General features: G+C 36.3%; 2 protein-coding genes across 2 annotated transcripts; both read left to right on the top strand.

The window, feature by feature from the left end:
- Positions 1-4,602: 4,602 nt before the first annotated feature.
- On the top strand, positions 4,603-10,597 carry LOC149084347 (uncharacterized). Its single transcript, XM_089234727.1, has 3 exons — positions 4,603-4,879; positions 8,199-9,021; positions 10,277-10,597. The coding sequence occupies exon 2, from the start codon at positions 8,218-8,220 to the stop codon at positions 9,007-9,009; it is 792 nt and encodes a 263-aa protein (XP_089090853.1). The 5' UTR covers positions 4,603-4,879; positions 8,199-8,217; the 3' UTR covers positions 9,010-9,021; positions 10,277-10,597.
- A 1,465-nt stretch (positions 10,598-12,062) lies between these two features.
- Positions 12,063-18,377, top strand: LOC149084346 (uncharacterized). Its single transcript, XM_089234721.1, has 3 exons — positions 12,063-12,230; positions 15,655-16,429; positions 18,118-18,377. The coding sequence occupies exon 2, from the start codon at positions 15,658-15,660 to the stop codon at positions 16,384-16,386; it is 729 nt and encodes a 242-aa protein (XP_089090847.1). The 5' UTR covers positions 12,063-12,230; positions 15,655-15,657; the 3' UTR covers positions 16,387-16,429; positions 18,118-18,377.
- Positions 18,378-19,893: the final 1,516 nt, after the last annotated feature.

Here is a 19,893-nt window from a genome sequence, read left to right as displayed (position 1 = left end):
TTTCATGTTTTTAAGCGCAATATTCACTGAGATATTTAAATTCGAAAATTGCTGTGAATGAGAGAAAGAAAGTATTAATCAGCTTGTCCGTTAGTTTATGCTGTTTTTTCGCTCATTTTTAGTGATTTTCGAATTCAAATATTTCAGAGCATATCGCACTTAAAAACATGAAATTTTTTTTTGTTTGACTCAGGACTGAAGAGACAGGGCAACAACTTTTAAACTGGGTTCTTTTGGACAAGGTGACTGAATAAAAAAAGAGTTTATATTTTTTATTTTAATAACTGTGCAACCCCTTGCAATATGAATGACGTATCTGAAGTCTACACGTTGTATGAATACCTTTTCGGATCGGAAGTATGGTAATGTGTATAACTTAATATGATAATATGTATGATTTGAAAAAACATTTGATTTCACAAAGAGACTTGAATGAGGGTATGTCGTTGAATGATGTTCATGGCGTACAAATGTTTAGAAGTTCTCAAAGGAATAAACACACTTAACATAAAGAAGAAAGTGCGATCAAAATAGAAATAAAGTAAATAGATATAGTACGGTACAGAGTAGGCTTACGATAATGTTTTTGGTGGTTTTTTCAGCATCGGCTCACGAATTTTTCAGTTGATATGAACGCGCTAACGTAACGTAACAGAACTGAGCCGTAAGCTGAATTTTCGCTCCAGTCATCCAAAGAACAGAATTACACTGTCACTGGAGCTCGATTAATTTATGTCCACCTCGCGGTACCACTTTTCCATATGCACGTACTTCTATTTCTCTTTCGAAACCTTCGAGCAATTTCATGTGAAATCAAAGGTTAAGCTGAGATAATGCATGTTAGAAAAAAAAAGAAGGGAGTAAACTCTCTTTCCCCTTGAATGTTTTCAATGCCCTCGACCCAGTAAAGCTGAGCGGTTTGAACCACGAACCTAATTATATTGTTATCTTATGATCACGTCACATGAGAATGACATCCGTATAAACTGGCTTGTGTATGTAGTAAAGCTGGGAATGGATTAAAACTTTTAATTTTTAATCAAAAATTTTCAATCGATTAATCGACTGATTAATCAACTTTTAATCGAATATTTTTCATAACTATATAATGTTAATTGATGCTATAAAAATAAATTTCATTCATTTCTCACTTACATATTCACTAGACGTAAGCGAACAGCTTAAGGAATAGATTAATTAGGACTGCCTGCTTAAATCAGTTTTATATGCTGAACTTATTTTGTCAAAACCTGGAATTTCTACACTTTCATCTTGTCGTTTTTTTTCAAAAAATCGGTTATTTTAGTTAGTGAATGATTTTGAAATTACTTCACATAATATTACTCTCGTAGAAACTCCTCCTAAATGGTACTAATGAGGAAAGGAGCTGATGCTTCCAATAATACGAAAAACTACTGTTCATAGTGGAGACAATGAATTTTGGTCTTGTCTTCTAAAACGCACATCAAACTCGAGTTGAAACTGAAATCACCCGTTTTCATTGAATCAGCTCGTATTTTCCCATGACAAAAGAATTCGATCAAAATATTGATTCAAATATTTTAAATGTGGTTGCTCACTTATCCACACAAAATGTTATACATATAGGTAACATAATTTAAAATCGAAACGTCTAATCAGTTTCGTTAAAAAATCAATTTAAATTACGATCTTTTTTACGAAAATTTTAATCGGATTGATCGAGTCGATTAACTGAACTAAAATTTTTAACTGCGATTAACAATTGATCGATAAACAGGCCCGATTAATTGATTAATCGGACCATCCTTACTACCAGTATGTTTATTGTGAAATAAAAAGATCTTCGGAGTTTTTCCTCATCTTCCTCTAAATTCTTCTCCGTCCAATTGCGAAGCTGTTTGTGCCTTCGGTCATCCCCCCCCCCCTCAAGTGTTTTTTATCGTTTTATAAAACTGATCTCTAAATTTTGGGCCGTACCTGGAATGAACTAAACGGTTTTACACGGAAACTTGAAGGAAATCGCGTTTCAGCAAACGAAGAACGAATTATCTTCATTATCCGAGTTATGACTGAATTATGTTAAAGTCGGGTGGTCCGAAGATTACAGGAATTCCTCTCTTGAAATTGAATTATGTCAGAGAGAAGAGTGCTTTCGAGATTTTCAAGGCCGATGTGCTGGAAAGCTATACATACCTAGTAGTTCCAGAACTGTGCCGCTGTGTTGGTCGAGTGGTTATAGTGACGGACTCGCGATGCGAGGATCCGGGTTCGAACACCATAGTGGTGGTCGGCTGAAGTTGGTTTTCTGTGGTTCCCAACTTCAAGGCGCGAATGCGAGCCGATCTCCCCGTTAAAAATTCTCGCCACAGAAAGCAACAGGCCTACAACGTTACAAATATTCAATCATTACACTTCACTCACAATTTGAAGTATAGATGGCAGCACTGAAATATCATACACAACACTAGCTACACACTCAGACTGTTAGGTGTACACACTCACTTTGTTCCAGACTCTGCCATGAAGCTGGGCTGGAAGAGATCTCGGCAACGGGATAAGTCCGGTGGCAGAGACCCTGGCATTCATTCAGTTCCAGAACTGTTTTTTATCAGTAGCATATCTTTTTACCATATTTGATTTTACTTAAAAAAAATTTAACCAGATTTGTTTTCACGCCACTCCACTCAAATCTTTTTCACTGTGACAAAAATTTTAGTGAAAATCGCATTTTGATAGTCTAATTAGTTGAACGGATGCTATTTTTTTTGAGAATTCAAGGGATTTTTTAGATTCTCGGTTATTGTTGAAATAAAGCCCATTATTGCCGAGATCATTATTAGGATACTTGACGTTACCGAGAATGCTTTCATCGTAGACAAAATTATTACTGCTATCCTGGAAGCAATATATTGCTGGAGTCTATTTGGATTTCATTATTATGTTACCCGGTATTGAAATGTTTACACTGGATGAGAATAACTTGTGTCGTCTTGGTAACCGAAAGCACGGGAAAAACTTATTATCCATTCACAAGCTTATCATGAGATTTATGAATGAATGATATCAGATGTTAATCTTCCATATTAATCACGTTTGGGGCCATTGATCTTTATCGTAGTGCAACTTGTAATAAGCGTAGCGCTACGAACGTACCGGATATTCCGTAAATGAAAACTAACTTTCGACACACCATCCATTCACAAATTTTTCATCTCGTTCATAAAAAAAAAAACTGCAATGATGATGTGATCTGTAACGTCAATCCGAAATCCGAGGGTGATTTTTGGCAGTACCTGCTCGTTTGCGAGTGACGTCAATCCATTCATAATTCAATCTGATCATTCCTAAAAAAAAACTTTGGCTTGACGTAACTATGAATTGACCAATCAAGTTTCAGTACTAACCCTATGTTGAATGACCTATTGGGAAAATAACACGCAAGAGAGCCGTTCATTACTCGATTTTGAATGCGCTTTTAATGAGGTTTCCACACACATACACAAGATGTTTTAAGCTTCATTTGGTAACGTAAACAAGAGACAAGTAATGGCGGCACAAGTAATTAATTAATTTATGGATTAAAAATCCTCAATATATGTACACCAGATAAACTGACAGCAAAACAAAATAGATTGAGGAAAAAATGTAAACTCATATTCATTCAGCCTGAATCTGTTCACCACGTATACTCGTGTATGTATATAAGCCGACCTCCTCTTCCCCAATATAGGAACGGATTTTTGAACGAAAACCAAACAAAGTTTAGCATTAAAAAGAGCTGATCAGGTTGACACGTTATGAGAAAAATTGCATTGTTTTCAAAGCAACGGTGATCAACCTTTCGTGTGGTCCACTTCATTGTTCGGAAACGTGTCGCGAGTCACTTGAGTTATCTGGAAATGTACCGCGGGCAATTTAAGTGATTTGTAAATGGGTTTCGAGTCACTTAAATGATCTGGAAATATGCCAAGAGCCCCTAAATTAATCTGTAAATGTGCCACAAGCTATGAAATTGATCTGGAAACGTGCAAATAGCCATAAATTGACCGGGAAATGGGCAAAGAGTCAGTAAATTGATTTGGAAATGTGCCGAGAGCCAGTAAATTGATCTATTAATATGTCACTTCAGTGATCTGTAAGTGTGCTACGAGCCACTCAAGTGATCTGGAAGCTTGCCACCCGACACTCGAATGATCTGGAAATGTGCCGCTAGCTATGTAAGTAATCTACTGATATACCACGAGCCACTTGAGTAAACTGGAGGTGTGCCGCTGGTCGCTCAAGTGAATTGGAAATGTTCTTGGTGTCACTTAAGTGATCTAGATATGTGCAGACAGCCAGTTAAATGATTTGACAACCTTTCGTGGGCTACTTGAGTGGTTTGGTGATTTTTCGTGGGTCAAATCTGGCTTGCAGATCATGGATTGAACATGTATGTTTGTAGTCTTATTCACGAATCTCACAGAGCACGGTAGACTCACAATCAACGGTAAAGTGAATTTTTCTCCGTCGACGACACATGTTGAAGATTTTTGTTAAAACAAACACAAATCCAATGTCATTATCTTGCTTGCATGAAAGAAATATGAACTTCTTCTAAAAAATATTTCCCAACGTGAAATAATAGGAGGGGATCACTCAAAACTCATCAACGATAGCGATTGTGAAAGGGCAAATGTTTGCAATTTTTTCCACTGTAAATGTCTGTTCACCTGCAAATATAAGCTTATTAACGTTGTTTTCACAATGACGTCTGACTGCCTAATGATACCGTATCGGACTTCACCCTTGCTTTCTTCAAAATAATAGACAAGTAGCTCTGAAACCACATCGGAAATCCAATCACCTATAGTTAGTTATATTGCTCAGGGAAACAGCTGACTTTTCACCCTCTAAGGTGAGTAGACAAAAAAGAAATTCCACGTGTAAATATGTATATGTCAGTTTGTGTACTTTTCATAATTAGGAAGAGAACCTTAAACAAACGTTGGGACAATAGGCCTCCTTTTTATATGAACGTGGCTGAGAAAATACTAAAATACCAAATGTTACGTTTCTAGGAATAAGCGCCACGGTGCTTGTGCGTTTTGGAAAACATAAGTTTAGAGGCAGCGAGTCGTTTATTTTTGCGCTGACTTTACTTTAATTTTTAAATAAATCAACAAAACATAGGGGGCGGGATCTTCAACTTTTCAGACATCGCGAACTCATACTGAGGTATTTCAAATTGTAAGATGGAATCTCCAGATTAAAAAACAGGGGCTTAATGCAATGTGCAGTGACATCTTGAGAGTCGAAGGGACCCTGATTTAACCAAGGTCCAACAAGAATTTAAGACGTTATATTTATTCTGAAATTATTTCTTTTATTAAGTATCAATTTTGATTATCTCTGAAATCATTTTTTTTCACCAATTCTGAATTTTTTTTAAATCAATAACTCCTTTTACTTATTCTGAGTCTAAATGGTTCTGTAATTATTTTTTTCGGTAATTGAAATTATTTTTGATCGCTTTAGTTAAGTATATAACAGGTTATATAGTCACAAAAACTAAATCTTTAAAATCATACAACCATCATCATCATCATCATGCAATCCCCTTGAAGGACTCCACCCTCGTTCTACGGGCAGTCCTGTTGGATTCTGAAAGTAGACACACCTTTTCCCACCATATTTCACTTGAAATTTTATTGTTTCTCAGAGCTTTCTGTACCCCACCCCCTCCCCGTCATGACTCCCACTTCTACTTCAATATTACCCGTGCCCCTGCCCCTTAAAATAACTCAGGAGTACAAGGGCACCACTGCTTAATAACCACTGGTCTATAGCAGCGTTTCTCAATTTTTTACAGACCAGAGGTGATCCGCAAGCATATTTAAAGCTTTATTTTTTTATTAAATGGAAATGACTGAATTTTGTACAACAAATTTTAGTAATATTCCATAGGTTCGAATACACAAATTACACCCACCATACTCCTAACCATATAATGGCTCGCCGCTCTGTCTCAATGAAGATATTTTAGCATGCGGTCGAAGAAGACTTAGGCCATGCTGGAAGCTGTGCATCACGTGTTGCGCACTTAACGTGAAGTCTGTTTCTGCGTAATGCGTGTTATGCATAGTGCTGCCATCTGTTGTCAATTTTTTTTTAATTATGAGTGAAGCGCGATGATTGAATTATTGTATCGTTGTACACCCACCATACCGTGACTTACTGGTCCATGAACATGTTACTGTTCCTTTGGTTCCGAAAAGTGGAGAAACAATAGTCATAATTACCTTCCACCAATATTTAATCTACAAAAATGGATCAAACGAGAACGAAACAGTGGCTATATATAATTTGATTTATTTTTGTGTGAGCGTGGCGACATTTTTTTCCTTCGAGGTAGAGCGGGAGGTAAGAAAGGGAACCGCTCCACTGTGGAATGGACTTTCCGTAGGTAGTCGCTCGAAAGCGCGTGATATGTACTGGCAATCGACAAACAGTATCGTCCGGCAGCCAATCGGCTATTTTTTTTTCCATCCGTGTCTGCAGAATGTTTGCGAGTAAAGAAAAGCAACGTGGTGCTATTCTTTTTTTAGTGGCAGAAAGAGTTGGAGTTTACAATGTACATCGGCGATCGAAGGCAGCGTACGGAGAATATGAACTTTCATTGACTCGTATGCAGGACTGGAAGAATAGTTTCCACTGTACATTCACTTTTCTGTAGTGGTGCTTATCTGCAATGTTGCCGCAAATGAAACCGAAACTTACTCCCATCTTCTTGCTGATGTCCCTTATGGTGTGTCGTCTGTTTGAGCAGATTTCTGGTCGACATCTTTTACTAAAGCGTCCGTGATGACGAGTTGACTCTGACCAGGTCGCGTGTCATCATTCACAGATTCCCGTCCCTCGCAAAAAAGCTTATGCTAGTCTCACACTTGAGTCAATGACAGTGCATGTTCTCCGTACACTGCCTTCGTTCACAGATGAAAAAAGTTCGCGAACTCCAACTCCATCCGCCACGAAAAACGGAATAACAACACGTTGCTCGTCTTTACTCGCAAACATTACGCAGAGACGCAGATGGAAAAAAAAAAAAAACGATTTCTGGCTGGACGATACTATTGGCTGACCGCCAGAACATACCGCATGCTTCCCGAGTGACTACCCAGGACAAGTTCATTCCCCATTTGGGGTTGCGTTCCTTACCTTTGCCCTACCTATACACAGAAATGTCCCCACACGCACACAAAAATAAACAAAATTATAAAAACGGTCCCGTTTTTATTTGATCCACCCTTATATGAACCCATTAAAATGCACCCCAATGCAGGTTTATTCTCTCAGGGTCAATGTGTCTGTCATCGTCATGTTTGTCAATTTGTTTTTTTTTTTTATCTTTTCTTTTTGTTCTCTATCTCAGTTGTTTCGAATTTATGTTTTATGGGTCGTGTTTTGGTCAATAAAAAAATACAAATACAAATACAACGCCACAACAGGCAAATTGCCCAACGAGGTGGCTGACTTAAGAACATCATGGATCCCCGAGCCATTTTTTGGAGGCTCTACCTACTACTGCTACACCACACATGCACCCCGCCCACACCCCCCCCCCGCGGAACCCCCAACGAATCGGTACATGCGGGAATGTGCGTGTACGTGTAGTGAAACCTGACGTGAAGTTTTTTGTTTATCTGTAATGCTTGTTATGTGTAGTGCTGCCATCTGCCACCAGTTTTTAAAACTATGAGTGAAGTGTTATGATTGAATGATTTATCGTTGTAGGACTGTTGCTCTCTGTGACGAGACTTTTTAACGGGGAGATCGGCTCGCATTTGCGCCTTGAAGTTGGGAACCACAGAAAACCAACTTCAGCCGACCACCACTGTGGGGTTCGAACCCGGATCCGTCCTATAAATTTCCGTCACTATATTAAGTTTTTCACTAAAAAGTAAACTCTAAAATAAAACTTCTGAAAATAATTAATTGAAATTTCCTTTGTCTGAGCGGAAAATAAACTGTATTTTTTACTTTTCTGTGAGGTACACGATGTGACGAACTGGTGCAACATACAGTACATGAAATGCAATTTGTTTTCGTATTTTACAGGAGATAAAATTTTGCAAATAAAATGCTATTTAATAATATAAAGTATTTTCTTGGCTCTCAAATTTTGCTGTGTTTTTCTTGTTGATCAAATGTGTTTATTTTGTTTTGCATATGAAAAGATAAGAAAAATAAAAGAACATGAACTGGTCACGGATGCCTTTCTTTTTAATTTGCGCACTCGTCGGACACACTCTGGCTAATATAGGCTACGAACAAGCTAAAAACGCTCCCAACTGTAAGTGTCAAGATAACCTGACCTGCAAGTGCTTCAGAATGAGATCTAACACCACTTCCACGAAATCAGCAAAATCACTGATGAGAACAATGGCGCTCACATCCGCAAGAACAACGGAGATGCCAACGCTAGAACATCCGGTGACGAGTACGATGGAAACGCAAACAACGACTACGACCGAAGTACCTCGTGTGTCGACAGATTCCCAGAACGGCAAGATCGATGTCACTCCCCAACCTTTACATTTCGAACCCAACAACCCGCCAGCAACTCAACAACAAATCAGCGAGCCCTATTCTCCTAAATCGCTGCATTCAGCTTACCAGCAGTTTCCTCAATTCAGCCAACAACAGCAACAACAAGATATGACATTCCAATTCCCTCAATATCCTCAGTTTCAGCAACGAAATGATTTTCCTCAAATGAGAAACGCATATCAGAATCACAACGCTGGTGGAACATTTCCAAACAACAATGTCAAGACTGCTTTCTCCTACAGCAATGCCGGCGGAACGTTTCCCAATAACAATGCTAACACGGCTTTCGCTTACAGCAATGCTGGCGGAACATTTCCGAATAACAATGTCAATATGGCTTATAACAATGCTGGAGGTAATTTCCCAGGCTTCAATGGGAACAACTTTGGAAATTTCGCTCCACAGAATCCATTCTTCCGATTCAAGAAGAAACGTTAAATCTTCTATCAGGTGAAATGTCTGGTACACTTTTTTGAAAGCTTCTTTAAATTGAATATAGAATATGTTTATATTATATATATCTTTCATCTTTTATATCTTTTTTTTCTTCCTATATGATGAATTTACTCAAACTTGCTATAGCTAACAACAAATCAGCGTTCCTACTCACCTCTAGCTCTCTTACCAATTCCTTTCCAATACCTTTTCTTCTCAATCCCCTTCTAGTTTACCAACTTGTTTTTTTTTGTAGCCCATTTCTAAAAAGAAACAAGGGAAAAAAAAGTGAATTGAGAAAAAGCAAGTTGGTAAAATAAAAATGGATAGAAAAGAAACAAGCTAGTAAAGTTAAAGAAAAGGGAATTGAAAGGAAACAAATTAATAAGTTGGAGCTTTATTGAAAATAAACGAGAAAAAAAATTGAAGGTGAATTGAGAAGAGAAACAAGTTGATAAGTTAGTAAGTATAGTCCTCCGACCACGAGATGAATTTTCGCTGCGTCATGTCACGTCCCGTCGGATGATTTTATTCAATTTTTTTTTTGGTAAAACGATTGCACATCGAGAAAAGTTCATCAGTGACTGAGCTTTCACGATTGGCATGACCTTCTAGGATAAAATAGAATCGTTTGACGTGACGTGACGTGCCGTAGCCATATCTGATCTCGTGGTAGGAGGACTATACAGTATCTCTCTGACTCATTAATTCTTTTTCTATACATTTCAGTTTTACCAACTTGTTTCTTCTCAATTTATTTCTAACTTTTTTTTTCTGTTTCCTTTCAATAAACACTTATTAAAGTTGTTTCTTTTTTCTAGCTTACTAACTTGGTTTTTTTTTTCAATACACTTCTAATCCAAAACGATTTTTTTTTTCAATTGAATTCTAACTCATTAGTTTGTTTTCAATCCATCACTAACTCATTAATTTTTTTTTCAATGCACTTCTAGTACACTAACTTGTTTCTTTAAAATTAAAAGCAAATTGTTTCTTTTAAATTAATAGCAAATTGTTTCTTTTAAATTAATAGCAAATTGTTTCTTTTCAATTAAAAGCACATTGTTTCTTTTAAATTCTTATCAACTTGTACAGCTAACTTGTTGTAACTTATTAATTTGTTTCTTTTAATGCCTGTCTAATAATAATACATAATGCAATTTCATTAATATTTAAGGTAACAATCGAAACGATGTTATGAATCAAATAAAAGACTTCTAGTGACTAATTCAAAAACTTTTCCTTTTACATAATTTCACATAATTTCTAGGACATTAATCGCAGAAAAACCATGTCTATACTGGCGAATTAGATGAAAAGAAGTCATGGAAGTTTCAACGAAGAATGGAACATGTTCTAAAAATATGGTCATAGCAATTGTTCCTGTTCAATTCTTACCAACTTGTTTCTTTTGAATTCAATTGTTTATTTAAAAAAACTATGCTAAAAAAACCGCCTATTTTAAAAGTTTTATTAGATCATTTCATCAACTGATGAATGTATACGATTAAGCTAATCTTAAATTACAAATATGAAAAGATATGTGAAATTCTTCCTGTAGTAGTTGCAGTAATAAAGTATTCATATCTGTGATGAAAAGACATTATTGTATTATTGTGAGTTTTCAACGCACTTTTTGTCTGTAGGCACCAAAAGTACTAAAAATTCATGAAAATTGAAGGAATTGGTATATTTGAATTAATTTTGCGAAAACGTTATTCTCGTGGAGGGGGATTTTTTTTTTGTACAGAAAAAAAAGTTCAAATTTTTGTCGATAGAGAACACTTTGAGTTCTGCAATTGGTGATGCGATTTTTACCACAACCACGAATTCTCGACTGAAGCTTAACAAACGTTTCGGACACAGAAGAGATTGAAGAAAAGTGCAAGTCCAATCAAATCAATCCTGCCAAACTGGTTTCTCTGACCCTTCATAGACAAAAATTTGAACTAAATTTATTTGTTTCTGTACCAAAATAAATCCCCCATCGTGAGAATAATTTTTTTTAAACCTCGCTCAAATACACCAATTCCTTCAATTTTCACGAATTTTTAAACTATTTACGAATTTATGGGACACTCTCTGATAACAAAATGGGCATCCTCGGATATATATTGTAGAAAAAAATTTCAATTGCAGATCATTCATTCACTATAGTGGCGAGAGAATGGTTCAATAAGCTAAAGGATAGTCGGGTGATGCCAAAAATTCATAACGTGAGGACGATCGTCATCATAAATAGACAAAATTGGTTTATCTATGGATAGTTCTAGCTGAAGAAATTCTTTTTTTATGCATAATAAAAATTGAATTAATACGAAATCATTTCGAAATTCGTGAAATTTCAGTATCTTAAATTTATTCACTAAATAAATTCGCTTACTTGAAATTTTAAAGTATTCTGAGACCATGTCACTCTGTGTTATTCACTATGTTATACAAATGCAGAAGGAAGTTTATCAATGATGTAACACAGTAGAGTATAATCTATCTTACCAAGTACCGTAATTTACATTCTATAAACTCAAAAAGTTATCGTGTGGATCACACCCACTAGTATTTTGTGATTTTAACTGGTAATTTAATACTTTTATGGATTAATTTCAGAACTTATTCAAACACGCATTCGCTAGATAGGCATTTCAATGAAACTCGTGAAATATAATAGATACATATTTTATGAAACGGTCATTTTTTTTTTAGGGATTCGATGAAAACAGCCAGACAAAGACGAAATATAAGATATCACATGTTCTTACAAAACTATCCCGTCATTGTCTAAATCGGTAAATAAGCAAATGCTTTTTGAATGGCACGCGTTCAGCAATGTCCTGGTCGAAGAGAATAACTGTCCACGACGGCTTATAAATACTGCATATCTGCCCTAATTGGCTCCGCGTATGACGCAGCCATAATTTTTTTGCACAAAGGCACTGATTATTCTCGTCGTCTGTCCTTTGAAGAACCGATGCGACGTTCGTAGTTTTTATTTTCAACCGTTCAGAAATATGTTTTGGTACAACTATTATAAAAAGTAAAAAAGCAATTGTAAGGATAATGTCTACCTTCAGTCTGGTCTTTGAGTTCTTACCTGGAACATCTGTCTGGAAATATTACTGAGCTCTTACCTAGAGCATTGGTTCTCACTGATTATACCGTTTGAAAATATTCACTGGAAATTAAAAAAACAAGAGGAGCAACTGGTCCGGAAAATATAGAGAAAGGTAAATACTTCCGTACTACTTCGTTACATAATTTTTCTTTCTAATTAATTCAGATTTTTGTATAATGCCGCTGCAAAATAAGGTGAATGTCGATAAGAACTTTTGAGCCTAAAGATCCGTGGTCTAAAATAAATTGTGATTTCCAAACCTTCATCTCCAACCCCGGGAGATACTTTTGGTGTTTTCTGCAAAAGAAAAGGTATGATCGACTCCTGACCGCGTCGTCATTGAAGATGTGCAATTGTACAAAGTACGAAAGTCTGGATACCTAGCAGATTCGATTCCTCGCAGAGGCAGTTGAATTTTATTTTCGAATTTCATTTCCGCTTGGTATCCTGTCTTTCATAAATTGAACAAACAGCGTAGAGCAGAGGTCTTCAACATTCATCTAGTCGCGAGCACTAGGCCTGTTACAGGCCTGTGCAATTAATAAATCATTACACTTCACTCATGGTTAAAAAAATCGACGGCAGATGGCATCATTACACAGAAACGAATTTCACGTTAGGTACACAACACGTACACGCACATTCCGGCATCACCAATCGTAAGAAATCCCTAAATGTGTGCGAGGTGCATGCACGGTTAAGTAGTAGTAATAGTAATAGCAGTCGCGAATACTGCCCGTATTCATCATCAAAAGAAGAGAGCGCCCTTACGGCAAGTTTGACAAACGAAATCATGAAATCAGGATGATTTCAATCCTTGAATGCAACTTGCACGAAGTGTTTAATTGGAGCGTTCATCAAGTGCTCGCGAGCACGAAATCGGACACGAGCAGCCTTGGTGCTTCAGGGAGCACGTAACACTACGCCTGGCGTAGAGTTACATCGTCTCTCTCTATCGAAGATGTTTGACCGGTAAAGTTTCTTTATTTGACCACTTCCGGAATGCTGCGACACGTTTCGGAAAGATTACTCCTGTGTTAGGGTGAGCCTAATGCCTTTGTTTTCCGCTCGAGAAATAGTACGACGGTAGTGAATATTTTGACTCATCGAAATATTAATAAATTAATGAAATAAATAAATAGTAAATGAATAAAATACTGCTGTGAAATCTCGAGAGAAACAAATAAGTTTATAAATTATACGTTGATCGCGCGAAATATTTCATTTTTTGTTGTTTTATATGACGGTGGTTTCTTTTTCTCTTTTTTGTGAAACATATCATGAATGATAGATGGCGACAGGTACTAATGTATGATTTTATTACGTACATTGTTCTTTTCTATTTTTCTAAATAATTATTTCACACCAAAGCCCTATTAATATTTCATACACGTTTGGGCTATAGCCAGGGGCGTAAACATTCGAAGGGGGACCCACGAAATTTAGGAGTAGCATAATGGATATCTTTTTGGAGAATTTTCGGTTACCAATATTCAAAACGGATTTTGAATTAACAGCAATTGATTGAGGTATAGCAAATAAATGTATTATCTTCCGATGCTTGGATCATTTTACAAATGTTTATAAAAAATATTTTAAACTATTGATCACCTTGGGGGGGGGGGGAAGAGCACGGCCCTCCTGTGGCCCCATCCTGCGTACGACTTTGGTTATAGCCAACTGATGGCATGCCTGCCATAGGCCCACAGAGTTAGAATAATATCTTTAGCCTATGTATCCCCTATATCTTTAGTCTATGGGCCATCTTTGAGGCGATTGAGAAAACTCACTATAAAAATTTTCTAAATCAGATTCAGATTATAGCCAACACCAGCTTTTAGCATAGCATAACTGGTTGCAAAATGTTCAGTCGTGCCAGCTTCATCGTCTTGGTAAGTTTGATAAATTTATCACTTTTATCGGCGAATATGCATAATACTCAAGCGTCGTTGGTAAATTTGATAAATACTAAAAAAAATATCACTTTTACCGGAGATTATGCCTAATACCTCAGCGTTGTTGGTAAATTTTATAAATAATTGAAATTTACCGCAAAATTACCTCTGATTATGTATAATACCCCAGTGTAATTGGTGAATTTGTTAAATATGAAAAAAAAAAAGAAATCTGCGTGAGAATCTCACGTGATAGAAGCGAAACTTCTAAGTTTCACATGACTAGATTCCCGAACATACGAAAATTTGTAAATATTATAAATACGCCAATACAATATAAATTATGTCAAATAAAGTTTATAAAAATGCATTAAAAACAGCTTGTGCGCATGATAAAATAACCCGACATCAATGTAATTCAATAAAAATTTATTCAAAATAAAAGAAATTGCGTTGTGACAGAGGAGCCAATTAGGAGCTGGCACTGTGACGTCACAAATCTGGCGTCCGCATGCAAAATATACCAGAGGGGTGCGGCGTGACGGGGAGTAGGGAAAGGTAATAAACTGTCTTTATCCGACACAAACTGTCCAAACCAACCCCTCCCCCACCCACCTTTATTTTCTTACACGGCCGAATCTCTATTGACATCCCCCACCACCACCACCCATCTGCTTCTCGAACCTACATCACACAATCAATTAGAGGAAAAAGAAAGTTGGGTTTCGAGGGGGGAAGAAGAAAGCGTTTTTTTTCACTTTTTATGATGAATTTCCTTTCCTTCACTGAAATTCACTCTTATGTCGCTATACAAGTTTCACTTCAAAATTCCAAATGAGCCTAGTATGTGCGAAGAATATAGTCGGTCTCCGATATAATGTAAAAAAAATGTTTTGTTTGTGTCCGATGTAATGATACAATGCATGCATGAATTATCATGTATAGTATATCATACTAGCTATAATATCCTGCACTGCCCGGGTTTTACCCATACACTGGCAGGATTAAAGAAGTAACATACCATTGTAAATGCATATGCATGTCTAAAAAACTCATTGTTAAGGAACCACAGTAATCGAACATTCTAAAAGTCATTGTTGAGACCGAGAAATCATTGTTGCCCGACAGTGTTTTTGCCCCTTTGGAGCATTTGCCCAGCTCTGACAAAATTTTAATGCCGCCTATCTTTCAATTCGGATCCAGTTGGGTATATATGCAAAATTTGGGGACGATTGGTTTGAAATTGTAGACTTGTATAGAAAACATACACACACACAAACACATATAGAGAAAATCAATATTATTATACAGTATATATATATATAGTACGATTTATCATGTTCACCAACGACGCAAGCGTTGCGTCGTTGGTGTGCATAAATCGCCAGTATCGCCTGGTATTGTGCATAATCGCCAGTAAAAGTGATTAATTTAGGAAAATTTATCAAATTTACCAACGACGCTTGGGCACTATGACGATAAAAATGTTAAATTTAGGGAAACTTATCGAACTTACCAAAATGCTCGGTAAGTATGTGTAATAACCGCATTTATCACATTTACAGTAACCTATATATTTCTTGTCTTTTTTTTCTTTGTATTTCACCTCTAGTTTAACATTTTTTTTCTTCTTGTAACCAGATAATGGTTAACCTGTGGATATTCGTTGCCATCAGTTGCCTTCTCATAGGACCAATACTAAGCCAAACGATGTCTTTCGAAGAAGCCGAGAAGGCTCCTAATTGTGTCTGCGACGGCAACTACTGTCGATGCGTCAGATATAGACAAAAGTCTTCAAACGAAACCGAAGGAAGCAGCAAGATGAACGATCAGCACAAGCTGCGCAGAACAGGCACGACGCGGACGAAATACCAAACGAAGAGCAAAGAAAGAAACACCAGAAACAAAGAAGATATACAAGATCTAAATAGCATCGACCATTTCTACAATCATCGTCCTCCTCCTCTGCAAGTTCCTCAAAACAACATCTACAACGGAAATTCGCAGTCCAATACTGGAACTTTCGCTGATGAATTTTCTGGATCTCAGTCCAAACAGAATGGCGCTTTCCAGCAACTACCACCGAAATTCCCATTCTTACCTCCACTGCCGAATCTCGGACAAGGAAATTCTGTTGGAGGAGCAGCCGCAGCAGCATCCAGCAGCGGTGCTACTGGAGGCAATAGCGCCTTTGCTGGAGCGAATGGCGGTGGTGCCAATGCTATGGCTGGAGCAAATGCCGGTGGTGGCAATGCTATTGCTGGAGCGAATGCTGGTAATGCTAATGCTGGCGCGTTCGCTAGTGCCGGTGGAGGACCTTTCGGCAATCCTTTTTTACGCAAGAGTCCATTTTTTCCTTTTGGGAAAAGATAATCCGATAATTCCAACAGATAAGCTGATTCGTCATTTAACACAAGTAAGTATTGTTAATAATTCTAAATTTTACTATAAAGGATAATTTAACTCCTTAAATATTAGAAGCGAAGTATCTGGTCCTAACGCAAATGCTAGAAATTCATACCAGCTCTTCTTGGTTTTCTTATATCATCGCAAAGCCTAATTGAAACCCTATGAACGGAAGTTGTTTTTTTCCCTCCCTGTGCTTTTTTTATTCCCCTGTTTAGAGTGATTTCTTTTCCCCCTATAAAAAAATGTATCTTCCTACTATGTATGAGTCGTTCAGTTGTAAAACTCGTTAAGCGCCGAGCAGATTTTTTTATAGAAAGTGAAAAAGAAATTTTTGTAGAGTGTATTTTTCGAGCTGGCTACTTGAAATTTAAAATTTTAACGGCATAACATTTTAACAAGCGGCAGCTCAAAAAACACACTCTACGAAAGTTTCTTTTCCATTTTCTATAAAAAAATCTGGTTCGCGCTTAACGAGTTTTCCTACTGGACGACTCATATGAGGGGGTTTAAGTCAAAGTGTGGTGTAAGCCAATTTTCAACAATTCTGATTGAAGTGTAGAAATGCAATCTAAAAGTGTTAAACTGTTGAGAAAGAAAAAATGAACCAATTCTCGCAGCTTCAATAGTTCGCCACTAGATTGTGAAATCGCAAAATGTTTAACATGGGAGTCAATGGCAACAATTCTAGTGAAACCTCCTTTTTTTTCAAAATGAGGATTATTGATTTACACCCAGTGTGTTATCCGAAAAAAAAAGAATTTTGAATAGTTATTTCACTCCTCTAAAAATTTTAAGGAGTATTTTTGTAAATAAGAGTTATATAGTTTTTATGAAAAACGGGAATCTATTAGGAATTTATCTTGTAAAAACCGAAGTCTATTAAAAAAACAATTACCTGAAATTTGAAGGAGTATTTTCACTCCTCATCGAAATTTGGAGAAATGAAATTGAATTTTGATTCGAGAATCACGCATCCAGATGCGTGTTGTTTTGCACCACTCTGCCTTAAACCCCCTCATGTATGCACAAAAGCAAGAAAGAAAACACATAACGGAGGGTGAGGGTGAAAGAGAAATCTACTACACTCTCCCCCCCCCCCCTTCTACTTCTAACATAGTAACAAGGAAACCAATTTTTACAGTTTTATCACCATTATTTCAAACACAGATCGTCCAAATTTGTTGCCAAAAGTCTGTACGGGAAGGGTTTCGAGAAGAAAAAAAAAGGAATATCATTGGCGTTTACAAGCGAGTTCTAGCAGAAAACTGCTTCTAACTAATCGGTTGAAGTTAGATTTTCTGCGGTTTTCCAACTTCAATTCCTGCGGGTAACCAATTCGTTGGAAATTCCACGGAGGAATTGAATGTATACGAGTTGCATGTACTGTCGGTTAAGTAGCAGCGCTGAACTGCTTCTATCTTTTTTTGGCGATGCTTAGCAGACTTTTTAATCGCCTATATTGACCATGCGAATCAATACCGATGCTTCAAAATTCTTTAAATTGCGTATAGAGGGCGTATGGATATATTCCAGTTTTCTTTGTTTTTTATAGTCAGCGTTATATTGCATTGAATATTTGTCACCTTCAAATTCATTTTTGAATGTAACATGCATTATTATGAATAACACATTTTAATTATTGTAATTTTACTAATACGAATGTTATTCTTTTGTTTTTTCTTTTTTTGTTTGCAGGTTTCAGGCAAGCGTGATCTTTTTCTAATGGCCACTAAAGTGTGACCAGAACCAAGACAAGAAGATAAACGAAGTTATATGGAATAAACTCTGTAAACAAATGAAAAATATACTTATAACATCATGTCGTAGATAGAGTTTCAGAACCAATTCCATTGTAGTACAAATTTCGTTTCGTACACGGAATATTTTTATGAAAGGATAAAGCCATAACTTGCATGTGCTTTCTTGTAGAGAATAAACAATATTTATATACACAGAGAGAGAGATAGAAGGGTTTTTTTTCTCTCAGCCTAAGATATCAAGGAAACTGTTATTTTCTGGATATTATACTGAGGTGAACTCAGAAAGAAAAGTCATCTTGTCTCTGCCGGGACTCGAACCCAGGCCATCTTGCATACCGGGTTAGTATGCTGCCATCTACACTAAGGGAAGCAGGGTCGTGTCTCCATAGTGGTGTAGATGTTGGCATTCTTGCTTGGTATGCTTGGGTTCGATTCCCGGTGGAGACAAGATGACTTTTCTTTCCGTGTTCATCTCAGCATAATTAATCAGAAAATAACTGTTTCCTTGAATACTTACACAGCTAGTGTTATTAGTTTATGCAGCTATTACAGTATAATCTCGATAGTTGCACGATCTTGGCTTCCCATGCTTTCTTATAAGAAAAATCACCTTAAAAGGAATATTTCAAATTTTTCTATTCATTTTAAGGATTCGATTTTTCCCCCTTAAATTCTGTGTATATTTTCATACAATTTCAGAAGAGCTTATAGGATTTTAATTGTTGGTTAATTTTTTTTGTAAAAAAAAAAAACTTCAACAGCATGCAAATTTTTAAAAATCATCAAAATTTACCCATATTTAATGCCATAGAATTCGTCTATAAATCTTTTAAATAGGAAATTCTGTCGCGCTGAAGCATGTATCGCTAGTGTCAAAAGACACACGAAGTTTCAAGACAAGTAGTCTGAAGTAGTTAAAGTTTCATAAAAAATAAAACATAATGTAGTGTTAAAAAAAATAATACAGGATAATGTAGTGTTTGGGAAAAATGTTCCTTATCTGACAAAAACTGGGTTTTGAGAAGAAAGAGCATTTTAATGGAAACTTTAGCACGAATAATGCATGTCAGCAAACTATATTAAAATATTTAAAAAATACTTGCAGATAGAACAAAAATTCGGCATGTAATAGCATTCGGGGTACCTCATTTGCTTAATATAAGTAATCAAAAATTTTCTCCTCTGGATATTTCAATGCTTGCCAATTAAAGGGTTAATATACTTCTATAAATCATTATTTTAAGATCGGTATGGTATCGATTATGGTATTTTAAGTATGGTATTGAGACTACGGGTATTCTTTTAACAAAGATTTCTGTGTATACGCGCATAATCATTATTTTAGTAGAAGCTCGTCGAGTAAAACCGACTACCACGATTTCCGGTGATAAAGTCGTGGTTTACATAGCTTTGAAACTTGAGTTTTAGGTACTGCGGCTTATTGGCTTATTCAAAGCCGCATCCTATATCCGATACCCTTTTTTTTTTTTTGAAAAATTCTGATTTTAGAGAATTCTAATGAAGTTTTGTGAATTTCTTTTTTTTATCGTATTTCGTTTTAAACCAAATTTTATTGAATTTTTATTCGTTGTCTAATGTTTAATTAGTGATGTATTGTAAAATTCTAAAAGAAAACTTGAAAGTACTTGAAAACTAAAAGCATGCATGTAATTTTACTTTTCGAGAGGTTAGTTTTTTTTTTTAGTTACTA

This window comes from Pholcus phalangioides, unplaced genomic scaffold (genome assembly GCF_987345545.1).
Source record: "Pholcus phalangioides strain wild (caught in Gottingen) unplaced genomic scaffold, Ppha-v1.0 ptg000008l_1, whole genome shotgun sequence".
NCBI classification, from domain to species: Eukaryota; Metazoa; Arthropoda; class Arachnida; order Araneae; family Pholcidae; genus Pholcus; species Pholcus phalangioides.
The sequence above is the reverse complement of the archived record's forward strand: the minus strand, read 5'-3'. Positions and strand labels throughout refer to the sequence as shown.